This window comes from Salvia hispanica, chromosome 4 (genome assembly GCF_023119035.1).
Source record: "Salvia hispanica cultivar TCC Black 2014 chromosome 4, UniMelb_Shisp_WGS_1.0, whole genome shotgun sequence".
In the NCBI taxonomy this organism is placed as follows: Eukaryota; Viridiplantae; Streptophyta; class Magnoliopsida; order Lamiales; family Lamiaceae; genus Salvia; species Salvia hispanica.
Window position 1 is genome coordinate 42,883,309 of NC_062968.1, and position 23,819 is coordinate 42,907,127.

The following is a 23,819-nucleotide window of genomic DNA, read 5'->3' on the forward strand; positions in this document are numbered from 1 at the left end:
TAATTATGTAATTTCTAATTTTTAGGATTTTAAGTATGTAATTTTTATTTTTTAGGATTTTAATTATGTCATTTTTCTTTTGTAATTTGTAATAGTAGTTCGGGTAGTTTTAATGCATTTTAATATTTTGGAAATGTTTTTAGTAATTGAAGTTTTTACATTGAATAATAGAATGGTGGAACCCTTGAGCATGGTCTTACTGAAGAGCATGGATGTAGGTGTTGTGCTCTTGCAAAAGAGGGAGTAAAAAATGAACAAAAGTGGATCTGGGCCCACATCTAACGGCATGGATGTGGATGCTCTAACTTTTTAGATTGTGTAATTTTCCAATGACAGTTTTTCTTCATAGCATATTGTAGATATTCCCCCCGTCCCAAAAAAAATTGACAAAAATATAAATAATACGAATTTTAATGTGCAATAGGTAAAGTTCGAGTGATGAAAAAAAGAAAGAGAGGAAAAAAAATTATGGAACGAGTGTTAATAGATTATGAGATCCACATCATAAATAAATAATATGTAGGATTATTATTTATTCAAAACTTTCCGTATTTAGATTTTTTTCTTATTTTGAAAAACAACCTAAAATGGTAAAACTAGTTTACTTTTTTCGGATAGAGAGAGCATTCCTTACCATAACAAAACAAAACAATAGAAAACCCACAATCTTTACCATCCAGTAAACATATTCTGATAGGTACACAGCCGCTCACGTGCACGTGAGCTAAGAACCAAACTAACAACGATTTAACGATTATATGAACGTAAAGATAAACTCCGATGGGATTTTCAATGAGCTTTATTGATGAAAACGAAAGTGAACAAGGGAAATACAACCAAAGGAATAACAGGGAATGATAATAACAAACTCTGCTTCGGATCCTCGATCCTTAGCCCATGACACTCACATAATCGACACCTCTCTACAATGTGGTCCCTCCTCATTGCGTTACCAGCACTCCCACAATCTACCACACTCCTTCCTTGCGTCGACATGAATGTAACACGTGCTCTTATTCAATATATATGCATCCTACTAGCATGACAAGGCGCATGCGTCACCATCTACGTTGCATGCCTACGTCAGCTCCCACGCAAAGCATGCAACATATTCTCAAGAGAATGGGCATTCAGATACCCGATTGAGGTTTAAACCATTTTTTCTCCTTCAAGCTTTCAACAGTTTCTTTGATTCCTTCTTCAAGAGGAGTGAACTCGACACCTAGAGATATAGATTTTTCTTTGGAGACCTGGAATAACGGCACAAATGGCTTGTCGTCCGCACACCTAAATAAAAATATAAAAAGTTGATCACAATAGAAATTGCACATTCTCGTAGGAAATTTGAAATGAATATAGGAGTAATAACCAAAGGGACTTACTTTTGAGGAAGTTTGTAAGTAGGGTAGAGTTGACGTAGTATTTTGACGATTTCTGAAAAGTGTGCAACCCTCTCCACTATACAATATCTTCCATTTGCTGAAGGATTCTCAAATGCCAAAATGTGTGCAAGAGCAACATCTTTAACATTTATCCATCCGTAGGTAGAATTCGGGTATGTTTCTGCACCTGCATAGTGAAATTCTAATTCCAATTAGATCTGCATATTAACTAATAATCTAAAACCTCTAGTCTCTAGGTATGGAACTTACCATTGATCAAGTTCAATATTGCTGCACAACTCGTGTTTAGTGTTGGCTGCAATAACGGACCAATAACCATTGGTGGGTTTATAGCCACCATTTCAATACCTTTCTCTTTCACGAACTTCCAAGCAGCATCCTCAGCCAATGTCTTTGAAAGAACATACCACTTCTGCCACAACCAAAATTGATGAATGATCACAAATTAAAACTGTCGTAAGTAAACATTACCTTCATCTGTTGGCAAAACTCTGGTGAAGACCACCACGTCTCATCGACTACCACTTCAGGTGTGCGCGGCTTCTCATTGTATGCAATCGCAGCTATAGAGGATGTCAAAACAATCCTTTTCACAGAGGGCGCTTTGGCACATGACCTAAGAACATTCAGTGTTCCCTTCACTGCAGGATCAATTAATTCTGCCTGATGGCAATCAAAACTTATGTGAGTCAATCACACATTCTTTTGCATAACAAATCACAATTACATTTCATATTTTCTTGCAACTATCTCACATTGAAACAAGGTACAGGCTTTACAAGTGTGGGTTAAAGTTTGGTCAAACCCAACTAATACTTTGCAAGTTTTAGTTGGGGAGAAAGATGCTATTCCACAACGTCAAGAACGTACGACGGAGGATGTTGAACCATACGATCCTCAAGGACAAGTGTATTTGCACGGGGGTGCAATTGATACTTGTTTTAGAGATAGTGGACAACCATGTGAAGGATGTTCTAGAGAAGGAGATTACTATGAGAATAGTGGTTTCAACTTTATGTAAACTATAAAATGTTATCACCTGTGGATCTGTAACTGCATGGTAGAAAGGAGATGCAGTATGGAAAACACCTTCACAGCCATCAACTACAGAATCAAATGATCCTTCTTCCAGCAGGTTTGCTTTCATCAACTGAAGTCTCTCCATGGCTCCATCAAGTGCAAGCAAGTGTTGTGTCTTCTTTGAATCACCTGTTCCATGTTTTGACTTTTAATTTTTAGCATAACCTATCATCATCAAACTCAAATAATATGTGAACAAGAAGATGATACACATACATTTTCTCACAAGTAAAATTATCAAGCATATTTTGAGAAATACGACTATTACATGCAAATGCAGACATGCATATAAAATCTACCTACTTGTTGACTTTAGTGTTAAAACAAAATACTTGTAGGATAAATGTTTCAGGTATTCAAAACTACAACTTATGCAAAAAATTTCACATTTTCACCCTGCAATTTGCACTTATTTTTTAATTTGAAGTGACATATATTGATAAAAACATATGATTGACTATTTCAAAAATAAGATGTAGTAGTACTTTTAATCAATTCATCAAAATTAGTGTAGACAGATTATCATAGTCTCCCTTGATTTTATCTAAATGTGGTGCCCAAAAGTGAGCAATTTCGTCGTTGTAACTGCAAATTACCCTATAAAAAGCCAGACATCTTCATAAATATTGTTCACTATTGAAATTCAACAATCGGCAATAGCCGGATGTGACACAATGGCGGATCCAGAATTTAAAAATCGTGGAGTCGAACGAGATAATTAATATAATATTATATATATATATATATATATATATATATATAGGGGAGTGATCAATTGCTAACTCATCACTTAATTGCTAACTACAACTAATTTAAGGCCATAGGATTTTAGAAAACGTGTGGTCTACAATTTGCCACGTGTAATTTTCATTTTTATTAATAAAATAAAAAAGATAAAAAAAACGTCAAATTAGGGTTTTAGATGAAAATGTCAATATAGTGTTTCGGAAATATCAACACAATGCTTTGAGAATGTCAACACAATGCTTTAAGAATGTTAACCCATTGCTTATATTGACATTCTACATGTATTATATTGACATATTTTATATAGTATGTTGATATTTCTGCTTTACGAAAAAATTGAAAAAAGTTTGAATTTTTTTTCAAATTTTGACGTCGGAACATATGCATGTATGATATCGTTGGAATCCTTATAAAATTATTTTTAATTTGATATATGTTATATGAATTTACCGTTTTGGGATTTCTTTTAAAAGTTAGTTATAACTAAACATGTAGTTAATTGACATTAATACCCCTATTGATGTTTTATGGAATTAATACTATGGCTTTATTGACGTTTTTTGTTGATCGTATTGACATTTCGTGGTTGATGATCTAGGCCCTTACTTTGGATATCTAATGGCTATTATTTAGTTGTAGTTAGCAATTAGGTATTGAGTTAGCAATATAACACTCCTATATATATATATATATATATATATATATATATATATAGGGTAGTGATATAATGAAAACCATATATATAATGAAAACTCAAAACTTTAATCCTAGCCACTAATTATTAGTTATCAACGCTTATTATGTTTCCAGATTATTAATTTCAATAACCTCTATGAATCTGGCAACAGAGGACATATTAGACATTTTCATAATAAAGTGAATCATTTATTTATGGAATAATTATGCAATCCCGATTTCGTCGTTCTCTCTCCTTCCACTATTCACGTTAATTAATCAGTTTCAATTACTCACAAAATCAACAAAAAAGCAATGTAAGTTTCTGTACGGAATACACCTAAAATCATATCACAATATCAACACAATCAACGCGCAATCAATACAAATTCAGCACAAACTCAGCAGACCAAATTCAACAGCAGAGACTATTACCAACAGATATCAGAATTCAATAGCAGAGACTATTACCAACAAAAATAAGATTTCAACTGCAGAGACTATCAGAATTCTACTGCAGAGACTATTACCAACAAAAATACGATTTCAAAAGCAGAACAAAATAATCAAGCAATTTAAACATAAAAATCAATATATAATCAACACGATTTCAACCAAAAATTCAACATCAACACAAGATCAACATAGGATCAACGCAATTTCAACGCATAATTCAAGCCATTTCAACTGCATAGACTATTAGAATTCTACTGCACAGTCTATTACCAACCAAAATTCGATTTCAAAATCATACCAAAATAATCAAGCAATTTAAACGTAAGAATCAATATAGAATCAACACGATTTCAACCCAAAATTCAACATCAATACATGATCAACACAGGATCAACGCAATTTCAACGCATAATTCAAGCCATTTCAACTGCAGAGACTATCAGAATTCTACTGCACAGCCTATTACCAACCAAAATTCGATTTCAAAATCAGACCAAAACAATCAAGCAATTTAAACGTAAGAATCAATATTGAATCAACATGATTTCAACCCAAAATTCAACATCAACACATGAGCAACACAATTTCAACACAAAATTCAAGCATTTTGTTGCGGAAAAAAATTTCACTTCTTGTTTGAACTAGGGTTTTGGTTGTATCAACTTGAATTTTGTGTTTTTTTTCAACCAAGTTTAATTTTTGACGTCAGTTATGTGTTAAGATCTGAAAATTTTTGGTTTTGGAAAGTGGGAGAGAAATCAGGATGACAAACCGTTCAAAAATAATCTCACAAAAATACCCCTTGTTGATAAAATACATACTTTTGTTGAGATTAAAAAACAACGCAATATTAAACACAGATCTGTAAAAATTAGTGGCTAGGATTAAAGTTTTGAGTTTTTGGTTTTCATTTGATCACATCCCTATATATATATATATATATAGGGTTTTATTCTAATGCTTATAGCACCCTAATCCAAAATCAAGACTAAATCTCTACCCTTGGATTTTAAAATGAGTGGATGAGATTAAAGCTCACAAATCTCAATAAATAGTAGACAAAATATCAACAAAAGGGTAATATCGTCATTATGTTATCATATGATAATTTTCGTAGGTGTTTTTTTATATCAACATTGTGTATTACAAATATCAACAATATGATATAAGAATATCAACATTAGTACAAGAAAATATCAACACATATTTATTGAGATTTTTACATGTTTTTATTGAGATTTTTTGATGTATTTGTTGATAAAAATCTGGTTATCAACATTTACGAAAACTAAAATAAAAAATATCAAATTTCATCATCCGAACGTCGTCGGAACATATGCAATTGAGATCTCGTTGGAATCCTTATTAAATTATCTTTAATTTGATATATTTTTTGCGAAAAAATAATTTAAATTGAGAGAGTTACGTAAATTTAAAGATTTGAGATGATTTTGAGGAGAGAGAAAGTAGTTAGTTATAATTACTACATATATGATTTGACATTAATACCCTTTTAATTTAATTAATAATTATTTAAATTTAAAATATATTACACTTGGTATTATATTAACCACAAGATCTTCTAATCTAATGGTTGAAAATTGGTCTCAATTTGGGATTGGTAATTAGTTAGCAATTGATTATATCCTATATATATATATATATATATATATATATATATATATATATATATATATATATATTAATAAAAATACATTAAAAATAAATTACATCTTTGTTTTATCACGATAGTTAACTTTTACATGTATTCATATATTTAACTTTTACGAGTACTCATATTTTGAGCCGACCAAAATTTTATCATTGGAAATAATTGCAAACATATCTGCTAGTCGTTGTTGATTGTGTTCAACATTAGCTTCAGAAGAACAGATAAAAACTCGAGATATTTTTAAAATAAATTTATCCATTAATTTAAATGGATGGTAATTAAAATCAACAATAAAAAACATGGAGTATAATTATTATATTCATAAAAATTAGGTCAAATAAACAAAATAAAAGTAAAAAAAATAATAAAACATGATTCAAAGAATACCGCACCAAATTTTTTCGTGCCGCCTCAAAAATCTTAAACTATAACTTCTATTTAACCAAAATAATAGTAGGGTAGAAATCTAGAATTTTTATTTATAAAGAAAGTTGTAACTCATGTAATAAAGATAAAATTATTTGAAAGGACAATATTGACTGATTTTTTTAACTAATAAATTTAAATACTTCATTCGTCCCTGTTTAAGAGTAATATTTAGTTATGACACGAGTTTTAAGAAATTGGTGGAGTGTGTAATAAATGAAGTTAGGTAGTGGTTGTTAGAGTGTGTAATAATTGAAGTGATGTAGTGGAAAATGAGACCCTTTTTACTTTTTGTATGTTTAGTATTTTGTTTAGTTTTATTTTTATGAAAGTAATGACATATGAGTGTAAATTTCATCAACAATTAGGTTAAATTTTATGTACAAATATGGTAAATTCTAAATGGGACTCTTAAATTGTGATGGACGAAAATGGCAAAACAGGACTCTTAAACTGGGACGAATGGAGTAACAATCAATAGGAGTATTAACCACTCCTCGGCCCAAAAATCAATATTAATTGTTCATCTTCTTCGTTGAGAATACATCAGCTTCTTCTGCAACTTGGCTCGACGCTCCTATATATAATCACTGGTGCTAATAGTGGTTCGACCAGATCTGTCACAAAATCATGGGGCGGGGTCGGGGACTGTTGTGAGAAGTCCTCCGGCAGACGGCCGAGCCCACATTGTGACAGATCGCATAATTTGAATGGGTAGAGAATAAAATGGAAATGGAGGCCTAGCTAGATCCATCGATTAAAACAGGTGAAATTAAATTGACTGAGAGAGAGAGAGAGAAGGAAACTGACTGGGGTCGCGAACTGAGGCCTTGACCGTATAGCCTTTGAGGAGCAGGAATTTGACGAGCCATGAGGCAATGTAGCCCGATGCACCGGTTACACACACAGTCTTCGCCCCTGCAATGCACATTCTCGAATCACTCACACTCTCTGTTTGTTTCAGACAGATTATAGTAATTTATAAGTGCAATATACATAGTTGGTGGCCCGTTTTTAACATGCTAGGCCCGCACACGGGTTCGTGTCTCCATTTTTTGTGGTGTTTATTACCCCTCATTCAACATGTGCCTCATTATTGCTGTTCAGATCAGTAGTATCTAGGAGCTTCTGCTAATTTCTTTTGTTATTCGCATGTCTTATTTTGGAAATTTTGTTGGTGCACTCCGACTGATAGTATTACCAACTGTGGTGGTAGAAGGTATAATGCATCTCTTACATATCCACATGCTTATCCTTTTGCACTTATATCTGAAAAGAAGTACATGATGCCGACGCGACTAGGCAGTATTTTAGTATTTTCATGAAGTATCAAAATAGTATGTAAGTATAAATTGTCAATTCGAAATTGCATTGACCTACTCAAAGCATCATATTGATATATTTAATGCACCAAAAACTCTAAATCCAGTATTTCTTCTTATCTTTTTAAATTTAAATAATGATAAAATAAAATTACACATGACAAATTATAGATCACTAGATCGTTAAAGATCCTGTGGTCTCTAATTAGTTAGTGAGAGTTAGCAACTGAACATACCTCTACAATGAATGTTGCTAAAAAACTGATAACTTCTTCCTCTCTCAACTTTCTAAACATACCTCTACAATGAATGTTGCTAAAAAACTGATAACTTCTTCCTCTCTCAACTTTCTATAAAATCGAGAGAGAATGATACAACTAGCCAGGGGCGGACACACGTTCAAGGAGGGACCAAACTTTTTTTTTTAGTTTTTTCTATTACTAAAATTTTCAAAAATTTTTAAATCTTATCTCTCATCCCTTACCAGTGTAAGTTATTTAAGACTAAATCATACTAGAAGTTACCAGTGTAAGTTATTTAAGACTAAATCATACTAGAAGTTATAAGGAAAAATGGGCTGAACAATCAAGGGAAAAAAATGTGAAATGTGCAGAGGATGAAATATAACCATGGCTACCGATATGGTGGAGGAAGAAGACATAAAAAGAGTTAATAAATTATTATTATTATTATTATTATTATTATTATTATTTAAAATTTTCTAGTGAAATGTGTTATGCTTTATGTCAGTGTGTTTGTCGTCTATTGAATTAATAAATAATGCAATAACTTTTTAAAACTTTTACTCCCATTGTTTCATAAAAGATGTCACACTTATGGGACGGCGCGAGATTTTAGGAGACTTTGTTTTATGTATTAAATGGAGAGAGAAAATATAATTTTTATATTCATGTGAGAGAGAAATTTTTTTTAAATGGAAATGTGACATCTTTTATGGAACAAACTAAAAAAGAAAGTGTGACATCTTTTATTGGACGAAGAAAATATTTGTATTCATAATACTTCCTCCGTCTCATATAAGATAACAAACTTGAAAAATAACACAAAATGTCAAAACGCATTATTATTTAAAATTTTCTACTGAAATGTGTCATGCTTTTATGTCATGTGTTTGTCGGCTATTGAATTAATAAATTAAAATGCAATAACTTTTTAAAACTTCTACTCCTACTTTTATTCAGCAGTACTCGCTCCATTCCATAGTAGATGACACACTTAAAAAATAACACATGATATTAGGACATGTTGTTTTGTGTATTAAGTGGAAAGAGAAAATAATATATTTATATTAATATGAGAGGGGGTCTTTTCCAAAAAATGAAGTGTGACATCTGTGGTGGGACAAACTAAAAAAGAAAGTGTGACATCTTTTATGCAACAGAGGAAGTACTAGAAATAACTTAGTATTCCATTAATAAATTCAATTGATTCTAAATTTTCTTCTCCTTTTTCTTTGTCAATAATCTGAGCAAACTCAAAATTCATTTTCATAGTGAATTTAAACAATAAGTTAATTTCTCTCTCTCTCTTAAATTTAATTATGCAAATTTTTTTATTATTTCATTATATACTTTTATCACGAAAAATTCTTTATCTGTTTACAAAAAATTGTCTAACTATTTTTTGGTACGTCAACTGTCATCTGTACCTGTGGAAATGTTTTCATCAATTTTTCCCTTTTTCAGTTATATTTTACCTACTATTTCTCTTTATTTATGTGCGTTACCAATATGCATTAAGCTTGATATGTACATATATAAGACTATTTTTTTGTTGATAGTGCTAATATATATTAAAGCCCCTACTAACAAAAATTCCTGCGTCCGCCCCTGCAGCTAGCGGAGATGAAATCTGCGAGGAAGCAGCTCTCTAGTCCGATCGAAATCCTTCTTCCACATCGGCAACGACGAAATATCCAACAATTAGAGTTAATTTTGTAGTATGTAATTTAGATGCCATTTCTCGATGAATTACTTACACACATATATGCATTTAACTCATTTATTATGAATAAATTTCCGTTGAGATTATTGTATGTTTTCTTCTTTTCTGCAAAAGCTAAGAACACAAATTAAATAGATAATCTCATAAACTCGAGAGAAAACTGGCTACAAGAATGAGTTTGCAGAATGTATTGAATGATCAATAAAACTTTCATTATATATTGTTTTCCGAAAACATTTGCACTTTCTCTCCTCTAAAAACATTCACTTCCTCAATTGGCGAAAAAAAAAAAACTTATTCACTTCTTCGTAAAAGTTAATATATTGGCCACATGAAGGAAAGGTTTGTAGTAATCAATTCGCAGTTCCAATAGCACTTTTTTTTTTGTTATGATATTTTGTGTATATATTTTGGGGTTGTCTTTTTTATGGAGCTTCACATAACTGCCCTCTAAAGAAATGGAATTTGGAAGGGTTTTATCCAAAGAAAGGGAATTTTAAAAACTACTCCCTCTGTCCTATTAGAAATGCAACGTTTTCCTTTTTGGGTTGTCCCACTAAAAATGAAACGTTTCCTAAAATGGAAACATCACTCACTCTACTTTTCCCTCTCTCCTACTTTACTCTCTCTTCATCAACTCACAAAACAACACTGCATAAAATCCCGTACCGGAAACCAAATGTTTCATATTTATTGGGACGGAGGGAGTATTAAATTCATGCATTGAAATTACAATAAATATTAGGGTAAAGGTCAATTTCGGTTCTAAACCTATGACCAAAATACGAATTTCATATAAAACATTCACTTTTTGAAAAATAGGTCCATAAGGGCATCTATAATGGGGTGGACTAAGCCCCGCCCTATGCACCGCCACATCAGCATTTTATCCTCCGCCTCTTCCACCTGCAATGGGGCGGACTATAGCCCGCCCTAAGCATTTTATCTATTATTTGAATATTTAAATACTTCAAAATTTGGAAAAAAAAATTTTCATTTCTTTAAAATTAAAACATTACACTACGAAATAAAAAAACTATAAATTCTCAACGGCGGTTGCGGTTCCAAACTTATTCAATCATGTAGTTCATGAGCTGAGTATGGTCTTATTGGCTGCACATTGAGGTATGTCTCTGTAGAACCTCACCGAAGCTCATCGGTAATCCTCGAGCTATAGGCGGGATCGCCGTGCTGGAGCTAGATCCGGCTTCATCATCCACCCAATCTGTGACATATCCAACTTCTTGTTCGACTATCATGTTATGCATGATGATGCACGCATATATGACGTCGGCGATGACTTCCTTGAACCAGAAACGTGTCGGACCTTTCACGATTGTCCACTGCGATTAGAGCACCCAAAAATCCCGTTCCACATCCTTCCACCCAGACTCCTGCTTTGCCGCAAACAAGATTCTCCTGTCACCAATTGGGCAGCTGATCGTCTTCAAAAAAACAGGCCACCTTGGGTATATGCCATCGGCCAAGTAGTACTCCATATGATGTCTGCGGCCGTTGGCAGTGAACTCGATGGTCGGACCGCGATCCCTGCACTAATCGGCGAAGAGGGTGGACGAGTTGAGGACGTTGATGTCGTTTTTTCGACCTGGCTACACCGAAGTATGCATGCCAGATCCAGAGCCGGTGGTCAGCGACGGCTTCAAGGATCATCGTCGGGTGGCTGCCCTTGTAGCCACTAGTAAATTGGCCTCTCCACGCAGTCGGACAATTCTTCCACTGCCAGTGCATACATTCGATGCTCCCTAGCATCCCAGGAAAGTCGTGCACCGTCTCGTGCATCCTCATCAGCATCTGGCAATTATCAGCAGTCGGGCGTCGCAAATATGTGTGGCCAAAAGTCTCCACAACTCCCTTACAAAAATTCTTTAGACATTCGCGGCCAGTTGTCTCCCTGACGTGAAGGTACTCGTTGAACATATCCGTTGTGGTGCCGTAGGCCAACTGCCGGATTGCAACCGTGCACTTCTGCAACGGCGTAAGTCCGAGTCTGCCGATGCCGTATTCCCGATACTGGAAGTACTCATCACGTCCCTCCAACGTGTGCACAATGCGGAGAAAAAGATCTCGACTCATTCTAAAACGGCGGTGAAAAACATTCGGGCCCCACCGTGGATGCTCGGCAAAATAATCTGCGAACAGACGTTCGTGAGCTACGTCGTGCATCGAATCGGCCGAGGGACCCGCGCCACCGCCACCGCCGCCTCCGCCTTTGCCTGCTCCCGCTGCATTTGTGCCAAGCATTCCGCCGCGGCTTCATTAACGGCATCGAACAAGGCTCGAGTCAAGGCCCGTCTGCAGCCTTCCGATGTACCCAAATCGTAGTCGTCGGGATTCATTTTTTAGGAGATGAGAGAGAATAATTGAAGAGATGTGAAATTGGAGTGCATGAAATGGTAGAGAATTGTGGTGTTTAAATAAGAAAAAAAATTGGAAAAAATTCAAAAAAAAAAAAAGAAATCGCGTGAGCATCGTCCGTCGCATCGTCCGTGATTCGTCCGTGATGCCACAGCGGCGGACGATGCGACTGACGATGAGCACCGTCCGCGCTTCGTCCGCGGACGATCGATCGGGCGCTGACGATGGTTAAGCCATCGTCCGCGAAGCCACAGTGGCGGACGATGCGACCATTGTGGATGCTCTAACAAATTAAAATGTCGACGAAGTAGTCCCTTTTTCTACGATTTCTTCAAAAAATTAACGGTCAACGCTAACTACACAGTGGCATGACCGTTAGTTTTTAGACGGAAAAAAGGACTACTTCGACAAGAATTTTATTTATTATGAACCTATTTATCAAAAAGTGAATATTTTGAACCAAATTCGTATTTTATGTTTAGGACCAAAATTAACCTTTACTCTAAATCTTATGATATAATCTTATAATAATTTCAATGGCATTACGTTATTATTTCCGAAACTCCCATTTTTTATGTAGATATAGATATAAATAAGGGATTAGAATAACCACATCAATTGCTAAAATTACTTAAATTAGCTTTTAAATAAAATATAAATGAAATTTAAATACAATTGCCAAACAAAACATTGAATTTGAAAATCAAACATCTTATACTGATTCCTATTTTTTTTAATATTAAAATCACCCTTCAGTGGTTATTCATTGATACAAAAACAAGCTGAATATAGATAAAAAAACTAGCTCATACAAGTTGAGGGCTAAGGGAGTGGAGAGTTGAGGCCTTCTTGAGAAGACAAAGAGTGGAGGTGGCTCTTGGACGAGGCTCTTCGCTTGAACGACGGCCTCTTCTTGAAACGATGCAATGCCCTTTTAGCGTAGATGGACTGGAAGTATTCGGCCGTTCTCTCCTTCCCCTTGAGCACGATGAAGAAGAGGATTCGATAGCATAGTATGAGGCTGAATAGAGCCACCAAATCCCACCACTTTGAGCGATGTAGAGATACACCAAACATTTTTGTTATCACATCTTCCCCTGATATTTTTGGATCTCCTGGTATTAGAGGATCAAATACTAGTCCAATCATATCGTTCTTGTATGATCCCTGCATATATCACAACTAATTAATTAAATTCCTCATCAAAAAAATGTTACGGACTCAATGCCCCATATTGGTTGTAAGAGCAACTGATGTGCGGTTTATAGAATAAATGAACTGTCTATCCTCATAAACAGACTAGTATTTTGAGAGGAGTAACGAATACCTGAAGTGCCCATGCACCGTACCCAATAAATGATATTGGATAGCGCCAAATTGGCTTGGGAAGATCTGGCAGCCGCCGAAAGAAACCGGCTGTCATCATCATGATCCCCTGACAAATATACACACATTAAGAATACTTGGTTGATATCTGAATGAATGAACGAATGAACGAACGAGTGAGAGAGAGGTATTATGTATATTACCAGAACTCCAGCCCCAGAAATGATCCCCATTAAGAAGTTGGGAACCAAAGAAGCTACAATCATCATCACACTCTCAACCATAGCAATGCTTCCAAAGATATTGAGGCAGAAGAAGACATAGCGAGAGAATTCCGCATGAAACGCCATGTAAAACGTTATCGTCCCCGTGATAATCGACACTGCAACCAAGAAGGGGAAGGAAGCCAAGAAATTCGATAGTATAAACACCGCCACGCCATAGTACCCGTTTATCCTCTCTCGAGTAAAGATCTGCAAATCAATCCATATCAATATAATTGTTAGATATTGAGGGACGAGGGTTATCCACTCATTTATAGAGGAGTCAGATACATCAAACGAATGAAATTATTTAATTTTGTACGTACCTTCATCTCCTCGATGAAGGACGGGAAGCCTCCGATGGACATGAAAGTCATGAAGCCCGTGACGAAGCCCCCACAAGCCCCCCTTGCGAAGATTGCAGTATAACTCGTACCCACATCGTAAAACAGAGTTCCAACGCAAACAGAGACAATGGTGTATATCACTATTCGCGACCAATAGTACCCAACATCTCTACACATATTCACAAACGATCGTCGTGTCAATGTCGTGAGTTGCTTCCACCAGCTCGCATGGCTTCCCTTTATCGTTTCGATCTCCACTCCTTGCTGCAATTCGTTTTCCTATTAGATATGTTGATTTGTTCCATGTATATACTTCATTCTCCACGTAAAAACAAACCCCATCTTCTCCTATTATATACACACACACAAACAACTTACAAAGTTTGACATTTCTCGAGCTTTGGATGTCGTTTTCCTAGCATACTCCGACTTCTTATATTTTTCAATTAGTACTGATTTGATATCAGCAGTCGCAAGATTCATCAGAGGATCTGATGGCATGTGTGTTTCCTGTCATTCACAAAACACAAACGCCACAGTTAATAGAAATGGTCACTATTAAGGTTAATCCAGTCTCCTAATAATAGCATTATTTGATTCGTACACGGTGCCTCTGTGAACCTCTCAAAGTGGCTGTGACGACGTCGAAATCTGAGTTGATACAGCGTAGGAAGTGATCGGATGGATTCCTCCTACTTGGACAGGGGAATCCTGCTTCAGCAAAAAACTGCAAAAACCCAAAAATCACTCAATTTTTCAAAATTTATGCTCATTTTTTAAAAATAGTGTATATACAAATAAGAATTGTAATCAAATGCAAACTCTATATATTGTACAAACTACAAACTATGATCTTGGCCGTTAGATATCGGTTTGATGTAAATAGATGACAAATAACGTCAACGGAAAATGTCAACATTGTCAACCGAATGACATGTGTTGACATTTTCTGTTGACGTTATTTCACACTCCCTCCACGATTTCAAGTTCCACCTTCACCCTGTGCAGGTTTTAAGAAATGTTAAAAAAATGGGTTGAAAAAGTGAGTAGAATGCGGGTCACACTTATTACTGCTTTTACATTAGAATGTGAGTGTAATGAGTTAGTCGAAAGTGGGGTCTCCTAATCAAAAGTGGAAAAAGTAAATGTGGACATGATTTTAACGGACCAAAATGGCAAATGCGAACATTATTTTATGGAGGGAGGGAGTTGTTTGTATGAAAAAATGCATTTTGTAGATCATCACTACCAAGAATATTTATAACAGAACATAGAGTAAAGTGGGAAAGAAAATATAAAAAGATCAATTAAATATGTTGATTTTTGACTCAGCTACAGTGAGACGACAGTCCGTACATACCTTGACGGCCATCTTGGCTTCACCGCAGTAAACGGTTTCACCACCGGAGAGCAGAAAGAGATCATCAAAGAGGGCAAAAACTTCGCTGCTGGGCTGATGAATGGAGGAGATGACAGTTCTTCCGTCTCGGGCGAGATTCTTGATGGATTGGATGACGAAGAAAGAGGCGGCGCTGTCGAGACCGGTGGTAGGCTCGTCGAGAAACAAGAGACGGGGGCGGACGAGAATCTCGAGCGCAATGCTGAGCCTCTTCTTCTCCCCACCGCTGATGCCTCTCATTTGCCAGTTTCCGACCTGGCGATCGGCGCATTCTAGCAGCCCGACTTCCATGATGGTTGCTTCTATGATGTCGTTGATCTCTTCCTTGGACATGGAGCTGGGAAGCCTTAGATTTGCAGAGTATGTTATGGTTTCTCTCACTGTTAGAGTCCCCATTAGCACGTCTTCTTGCGTTACGTATGCCTGTTAGCGGCAGTTTGATAGGGAAGATAAATAAACTAAACACACAATGCATATTGTATGTTATTTTCATTCAAAAAATTTCAAGATAGATGAGTAATCTATCCTATCATAATACAGCGTAACCACAATCATGATCATCACCATTCACCAACACACACAATGCAAATCTTCATTACATTATTCCATTCACTAGCTAATTCAGGATATCTCTTTTCCGCTTGGATATCCATTTTAGTACTCTCTCCGTTTCATATTAATTGAGTCATTTTTCTATTTTGGGAAGTTTCACGATAGTTGAGTCATTTCTATTTCTGACAAAAAGTAACTCTCTTACTTTATTCACCATCCATTTAACACACTATTCTTAAATGCCGTGCCGAAATGATATGCCTCAATTATCAGGAATGAAGGGAGTATGAAAATATAAGGAAACTTACAACGACGCCGTATCCGTGCCGGCGTTTCTTTCCGTTGAGCAGTATGTCTCCCATCATTACAACATTCCTCGATAATCTACCTGTGGCCAAATGAAGGTAATATATAGACTTTGTCGATGTTTAATGTTCAAAAACTAGTTTCACTTTTTTTATGTCATTGCACATAATTTCCTAACTATTATTCATATTTTTTCTTTTTATAATTGTGCAATATATGGCTGTTAATCATTTTATATAGAAGGTCATATACTCATATCATCAATATATTTCATGCATTTTAAAACAAGTAGAACTACACATTCATCAGATTTTTAATTTTTTTATGTATTTTTTACTTCAGCATTTTCTTCCTTTCTCTATCAAAATCTTTAGCAACCTTGTTTCTTCATTTCTTTCTCTAATTTCAGCCTCTGGTAATCCTACAATATCCAATAATGGGTCTTCACTTGTCTTTATTTTGTAAGGCCTAATAATGATTTCGAATAATTTTGACAAAATTAACTACTGAACAAAAAAGAAAAAAAAAAACCATGTGTCATATGAGCTTAAGCCCCCTTCAATGCCTGTGGTTGTGTGACCCGTCATTTCTCTACTCGCATCACATTCTACCTAATAAAAGTGCAATACATTCTACCTCAAATTCATAAAGACTCGTGTTAGATTCTGTTGTACGCCTACTTTGTACTCCTATGTTCCAAGATAGTTGACATGTATTCATTTTCAGACTTAATAAGTCGTATTCGCTCTCCTAGGTTAATAAGTCGTATTCGCTCTCCTTTTTATCCTCTCTTTCTTTCCTACTTTAAATTTTTATACTCTAATTTCATAATACTCATGTTCAAAATAAACACATCAACTAATTTGGGACCAATGAAGTATACAAAAAGATTATAAACAACGACAAAATTAAAAATGGAAAATATCTTACACGTGTAATATACAAATACTACAACTCTTTTTGGGGTATTTATTTTTTTCATTACCTTCAAAGTACTGTATTTCTTTAACATACTTGGTAGAGTGCTGAGTTTGTATTTGGTTCGATCTTAGCTCAGATTTAAGGACCTTATGTTTTACAATTAGGATGTCCAACTATTTAATTTGGGAGTTTATTAATTATCCAAGTATTGTTTTAAAAGTTCAAAAATCATTCGTCAAGTCTTATTTACATATTGAAAATAAATTAGAAACCCCTTAAATGCTTTCCAACTTTGGTCGACAAAAAATTTAAATATTAAAAATTGTAACGTGACAATGAATTGAGTCGTAAAGAGAGAAGGACAGTTGGCTTATCCTCATTTAATACGGCTATCCACACTTCAACTACTCCTCCTACCCTATTAATTTCAATCTCATGTGTATGCTTTTATTTGTGAATCCAACATCGGTCAATAATTCATTAATTAAGAGAAGCTAGATTATACCTATCCTTTTATTTTGGATGAGAAAAGATAAACTATTGTTTCACTATGAAGATGGAAAGGAATTTGATTTCGAAATGTGGGGTTGAAGAAAATCTGTTTTTTACGTTGTACTAGTGACGCAAAATGACACTTGAATGTTTGATTAAAAGCACAATGATTTTTTATATACATTAATAAGGATTCAATATATATTTTATGTACTATGTACAAAACATAATTGTTTAACTCCTACTATAATACTTACAACTCATACTATAATACTTAATCTCACTACACTTACCATATACTCCTTCCTCCTATTATAAGTAACAAATTTTCCTTTTTAAAATATTTCACTCTAAAGAAATATTTCTAAAATAAAAATATTATTCTTTCTACTTTTTTTCTTTTTTCTTGCTTTATTCTATACGCTTTAATTCTCAAGATAACACTACAAAAATTTTGTGATGGAAATAAAATGTACCACTTAAAACGGAGGAAGTACTAGTATAACAATAATAATGGGACGGATGGAGTAATATTTTAGTACAATTAATTGAATATAAAATTAATTTTTTTATCCGAAGCAGATCTATTTGTTTGACTTTGATCTGACATACACTGATCATCTTAACTATTTATAAAAAGTTGGTTCGAGCCATTTATGATTGCTAAATTGTGCATTTCTTAAACCTAATAAAAGAGAAACCAAATCATGTTGAAAGGAGCACTAATAACTAACCACAAAAAATAACACAAACTCCTTAAAATCGAATTCCTAAAATATCTTCTATACCTCTCTATTTTTAAAAAGTATAGACTTTTGAAACAAACACAAATTTTAACATATAATTTATAAAGTGAGATACAAAGTATAAATAATTGAAATATTGTCAGTTAAAAACAGATTCCATTGTAATAGAAAGAAAATTATTTCAAAGAATAAAAAAATTCTCTTTTAATAAACATGTCAAAATTGAATACTCTTTCCGTTCTATAATAATGGAAGCGTTTCTTTTCAACACAGAGATTAAAAAAATTGTTTTAGGTGAGTTAAGTAAAGAGAGACTAAAATGAAAATGAAAAAAGACATAGAAATGAAGAGAGAAAAAAGTAAGAGAGAGTAAAGTAGGTGTGAAAAATGTGTTGACGTTTACTAAAAAGGGAAATGACTCTATTACCATGGAATGTACCAAAATGACAAAATGACTCTATTAGAGGGAGTAGTTTTTATTTTTAAAGGACGAATGTAATATATTTTTATTTATGAAAATAAAAAAGATAGTTATCGAATGGGAACTACATTAAAATGAGAACCGACAAGTATATTAGTTCAATGATTTATTAATATCAGTTGTTAACTTTAATATCACATAATCTTACTCATATTTACTGCTATATAAATATTCAAGCAACTAATACTGAATCAGAAACTTATATATTTTATGATGTTAACTAATATTAATAAATTAGCGAATTAATATGGTTCCCAGTTCTCATATCAATAATGACTGTATTAGGTGAATAGGATCCTAGTATATAAACAATCCTTTAAACCAAAAATAGCTATCCGATCCTTTAAATTCATATAACTAACTTTTATCAATAGCAAATATGAATATTGAACATACCATTAATATATTAATATCGAGATTAGAAGATGAAGTCACACTGAGAAGTACATTAATTGGAGCAAAACCTCATTTCTAATCTAGAAGAGATGGTTTAACTTCTATATATGTGATTTTAAAATATGTTAGCATTAATATGATGTACTAAAGCTATTGAAGATAAAGATGTAGGGAGAAGAAATAAGATACCCGCTAATGAGTCAAGAAGGGTGGATTTCCCGGATCCGGATGGCCCCATAATGGCCATGGTCCGACCCGGTTCGGCATAGCCATTTAGCCCATTAAGCAACTTCCTCACCGGCCCTTGCCCGAAATTTGGCAACATTACGGTCAAATCCCGCCACACCAAACAAGCCTCATTGCCTCCCCATCTCCGCCCCATTTCCACATCGCTGCCACCACAAGCGGCCGCGCCACCTCCCGCCACCTCAATTTCCATGGTGGGAATAAATTTTATGGAGTATATATATAATGGAGTACTTCTTTTGTAACGATTTTCACTAAACAAGATGTTTTCCTTATATCCCTTTCCTATCTTGGTTTTTGCTTTTTCTCTTGAAATGGAAGTTTTTGCTTCATGTTGTAAGTTAGGTAATACTTGGATTTAGATATAGAGTTGCATGGCTAACAAAAATATTACTAAAATTTAGCGGTACTAAAAAAATTGAATGCAGGTGGGTCCCAATCAATGACAATGGAATTGCACCTCTCAATTTCATCCAGTTACCCAATGGGGCAGATAAATACAGCTGCACCTATTTATGAATGTGCAGCAAACGTTAAACGGTTGGCAAATGGCAATAACTATTAATCACTTCAGCTTCTAACTTGTTGGTCATGAAAAAAAAAAGTAAAAGAAACAAGTTTTGTGTGAATTTTTGTGAAGCGTGGTGGTGAAAATTTAAATCAATCATCCCTTTTTACCATATCCGTGTGCACGAAATTTACAAATCGATAGTATTTTTGTGATATAAGTTACGGAAATGGATAAATTAGTAAATTCATAATTATTTTGAATTAAGGGCTATAGTATTAATATTGGATAGTTGAATATGCATACAAATTATTATTTGATGAATATAGACTGATCTAGAAGTTTTAACTGCATTCCCATTATGGGCGAAATACAACATGTCTCACTTGCCAATAATGGGCACAATGTTATCCTCGATCATCAATATTTATATTTTTATAACTTCATCTGGCTATAAAAAAAGTAATCTTTTGTTTATTTATGGTTAATGCATTTTTTTACAAAGTACTGCAACTTGACGTCTTATAATCCAAACCAAAGATTTTTAAGGTTTGTTATAACTAAATAAATTGAATTAATTAAAATTAGGTCAAGATTGCATATGGAAAACAAGGTTTTAATCAATCAAACATGAGAATTGCACTGATTTCATATACTCTTCAGTAATTGAATTATAAAATTAACATTCAGTTATAACTAAAGTTTGAACTAGAAAAAGCACAAATATAATCATAAACCTCCTTTTGAGAGCGTTCACATGGTTAATTACAAACTTGGGCCAATTATGGACCATGAGTGTGCAACTAACTCCTAAGGGGCTTCTTGGTATGATGGGATGGAATAGAATGGTGGAACGGAATGTGATTCCTCTTTCATTCTATTCATTTGCTTGGTGTGATGGAATGAATAAGTGAATGGATGAAAATGCAAAGGAAATCCAAGGAAATTGACATTTCATTCCTATCTTCATTCCATTCCAACCTCCATTCCATTCCATCATACTAAGCATGGCCTAAGAATTCGTAAGATCTATTATCCTTGCATTTATTCTCAAACATCCTTCTTATTGTTGCCTCACCTTCCTTCTCCACAAAGGGTTCTAGTGTAGCAGATAGTACACCTAGGCCAAGCAAGTGTTTTATTCCAACTTCCTAAGAGCATTCATAATAGTGTGGATATCCCAATAGTCTAGTACTAGGACATCCCAAAAACACCTCCTGTCATGTCACTATAACATCTCATTACACTGCCAAATCACTAGGACATCTCATTGCATAATAATAGCCTAACACTAGGACTAGCCGACGTTTTAGCCAATAAAACAAATTGAAAAATACGATTAATTCATTTTAATTGTTGGTGTTTATCAAATATAAAAAAAATGAAGTGCAATGAGTTGTAAATATTGAGTATAAATAAAAAAAAAAAAAAAAATTGGGACGTCCTATCTCTTGTCCGCGCAATAGCGGACAAGAGCACGGACGTCAGGTAGGACGTCCAGTTTCGGACGCGGACGAGAGCTCTTCCTACTTCGGGACGTCCTACCTTTCGTCCTACCTGGCGTCCGCTATTGCAGCGAACACCCCACGGACATCCCGCTAGTCCTACTTGACGTCCTATCTGACATCCGCTATTGCGGATGCTCTTAGAGCACAATGGTAAGGTGAGTTGTCAATCCCGATAACATTACAGTTAATTTCCCCAAAAAGATAAACTTAAGGGTGAAGGCTTTTTAAGGATCTAATGAACTATTTGGAGTTGCATGATTTTGTTCAAAGATTGGATATTTAAACTGTTATTTAAAAGACTAAAGTAGTGAAATCACATCCCGAAATTTTTTTAAGACTAAAGTCCAATTTTGGTCCCTTACATTTGCCCTAAAATTCTTTATGGAAAATGTAAGGGACCAAAATTGAACTTTAGTCTTAGATTATAATTAAGTTATTGATTCGGTCAAACATTTTGACTGTTAATTTTTACAGAAAATGGTTATTTTGGACCAAAACAATATGTTTGAGACCAAAATGTATCAAAACAATATGTCAGGGACCAAAAGGTCACAAACTTAATGTAAGGGACTAAAAAGAATTTCAGGGCAAATGTAACGGACAAAAATTGTACTTTAGTCATTTTTTTATTTGCTTGATTTTCATCAACTTCTTAATTATTTTATTTTCTTATTTATTAATTTTGCATTAGTTTTATAAATCAAACTCAAAACCTAGTTTGCATTTTTATTCATCGTAGATTCGATATCTGTACTAATCTTGAGCTATACTACCTCTATAATGTATACTTGCAATTGATTTTAGTATTAATAAATTGTGCATCAACGTATCATGAAAAATGCGTCAATCGAGAAAGGGTAGAGGTAGTACCAGGGACGGACACACTTGGGAGAAGGGTGGGGCTTAAGCCCTTACCCAAAATGTATTTTTTTTGTTTTTCTACTTCTGAAACTTTTTTTAGATTTTTGAAAAATCATCTATAGCCCTTACTAAATTAATGTTTTTGAAGACGAAATCATCAAAAATTATATGACAAAAGGGCTGAACTAAATCTGAAAAGAAAAATTGCATAAAGAAATGGACAACAATGGCCGCCCGGTGTTTGTGAAAAAGATGATTCAATTCAAAATATAAAAAAGTGTGTCAAAAATTGTGTCAATTTAATTATTGATTTAAAATATAAGCTATTACAATCATTTATTGTTTAAAATAGTAGTGCTTTTTTTATTATTCTTTTCATTTAGCCGATGGTATAACGGATGAGTACATTGATGATATTAAATTGCATATTAATTTTTCTTCCAAATTCATAACCTATTTTTGATAAATTGTTACTATATTAAAAATTATAAATCTATCAATAGATAACGTTGTGGGTTTAATGCATTTTTATAGTAGTTGTGTTTTTTATTTTTAATAATGTATGTACTGTTTTTATAGACATTCTATAAAAGTAGACAATTTTAAAACAATACGAGTTTTAACGCGCAATATGTAAAGTAAAAGAGAAATCAAAGAAAATAAAATATTACTTATTAGTGAATTACGAATTGAAAAAAAAAGGGTAATTACTTTCTGGAACGAATAAAATAAAAATAGTGTCTGTTTTTATGGAATGAAAAAATTATATACTAAGTACTTTGTAGTAGTTATGGGACACATATAGTCAGCCCCTACTAGGATATTTTTCTGCGTCCACCCTGTATTATATAATTTTTATTTAATTATTAGATCAATGGATAACTTATTTATGAAAATACCCAAAGTTTCTACTAGCGATAAACAAGAATCAAAATAATAGAAAAATAATGTTGTCATTGATAGGAATTCGGATGAGTTTGACGTTGATGAATATATGGTGGTTTTTGATAGTACAAGATTACAAAAAATTATTGACAGTTATAATGTGGATATTTGAGATCGTATTCGTAAAAAAATGTGAATAAAGATCTTTATAATTTTAAAAACAATACTATCTTTATCCCTTAAAAATAGAACCTGTTTCTATTTTGAAACCTATTTCTATATTGGACTGTTTCTCAAAAATAGAAACTTTATGAACGTTATAGGAGGCGAACCTCGCAATCCACTAACACTACCTCCACTACTTTTTTTTCTTCCACTTTCTTATTTTACACATTTTTCTTTTCCCCCTACTTTACCAATTATTTCATCTTACTTTATCAATTATACATTAACACTCGTG

General features: G+C 33.9%; 3 protein-coding genes across 3 annotated transcripts; all 3 read right to left on the reverse strand.

Annotated features, from left to right (window-relative positions):
- Positions 1 to 783: 783 nt before the first annotated feature.
- Positions 784 to 7,396, reverse strand: LOC125219800 (phenylacetaldehyde reductase-like). The gene is made up of 6 exons (XM_048121871.1): positions 7,270 to 7,396; positions 2,443 to 2,612; positions 1,875 to 2,066; positions 1,653 to 1,815; positions 1,383 to 1,569; positions 784 to 1,287 (listed from the first exon to the last, which is right to left on the reverse strand). Exons 1-6 carry the CDS (start codon positions 7,388 to 7,390, stop codon positions 1,131 to 1,133), a joined length of 990 nt encoding a protein of 329 aa, XP_047977828.1. The 5' UTR covers positions 7,391 to 7,396; the 3' UTR covers positions 784 to 1,130.
- A 3,456-nt stretch (positions 7,397 to 10,852) lies between these two features.
- On the reverse strand, positions 10,853 to 11,840 carry LOC125221126. The gene is made up of 2 exons (XM_048123250.1): positions 11,498 to 11,840; positions 10,853 to 11,073 (listed from the first exon to the last, which is right to left on the reverse strand). The coding sequence occupies exons 1-2, from the start codon at positions 11,838 to 11,840 to the stop codon at positions 10,853 to 10,855; spliced, it is 564 nt and encodes a 187-aa protein (XP_047979207.1).
- A 972-nt stretch (positions 11,841 to 12,812) lies between these two features.
- LOC125224506 (ABC transporter G family member 15-like) lies at positions 12,813 to 19,942 on the reverse strand. Its single transcript, XM_048127915.1, has 9 exons — positions 19,541 to 19,942; positions 16,318 to 16,397; positions 15,419 to 15,880; positions 14,663 to 14,785; positions 14,437 to 14,568; positions 14,038 to 14,322; positions 13,652 to 13,921; positions 13,450 to 13,557; positions 12,813 to 13,289 (listed from the first exon to the last, which is right to left on the reverse strand). The coding sequence occupies exons 1-9, from the start codon at positions 19,788 to 19,790 to the stop codon at positions 12,945 to 12,947; spliced, it is 2,055 nt and encodes a 684-aa protein (XP_047983872.1). The 5' UTR covers positions 19,791 to 19,942; the 3' UTR covers positions 12,813 to 12,944.
- Between the last annotated feature and the right edge of the window lie 3,877 nt (positions 19,943 to 23,819).

Excerpts from the sequence above, each read along its gene's own strand:
- LOC125224506 (XM_048127915.1), bottom strand. The coding sequence starts at position 19,790 with ATGGAAATTGAGGTGGCGGGAGGTGGCGCGGCCGCTTGTGGTGGCAGC. Across the intron at positions 16,398-19,540 it reads CCTTCTTGACTCATTAGCGG|GTAGATTATCGAGGAATGTT; the intron begins GTATCTTATTTC and ends ATTTGGCCACAG. Across the intron at positions 14,569-14,662 it reads GAGGTTCACAGAGGCACCGT|GAAACACACATGCCATCAGA; the intron begins GTACGAATCAAA and ends TGTGAATGACAG.
- LOC125219800 (XM_048121871.1), bottom strand. The coding sequence starts at position 7,390 with ATGTGCATTGCAGGGGCGAAGACTGTGTGTGTAACCGGTGCATCGGGC. Across the intron at positions 2,613-7,269 it reads GGCCTCAGTTCGCGACCCCA|GTGATTCAAAGAAGACACAA; the intron begins GTCAGTTTCCTT and ends AACATGGAACAG. Across the intron at positions 1,288-1,382 it reads ACTTACAAACTTCCTCAAAA|GTGTGCGGACGACAAGCCAT; the intron begins GTAAGTCCCTTT and ends ATTTTTATTTAG.
- LOC125221126 (XM_048123250.1), bottom strand. The coding sequence starts at position 11,840 with ATGAGTCGAGATCTTTTTCTCCGCATTGTGCACACGTTGGAGGGACGT. Across the intron at positions 11,074-11,497 it reads GATGCTAGGGAGCATCGAAT|GTCCGACACGTTTCTGGTTC; the intron begins GTATGCACTGGC and ends CAATCGTGAAAG.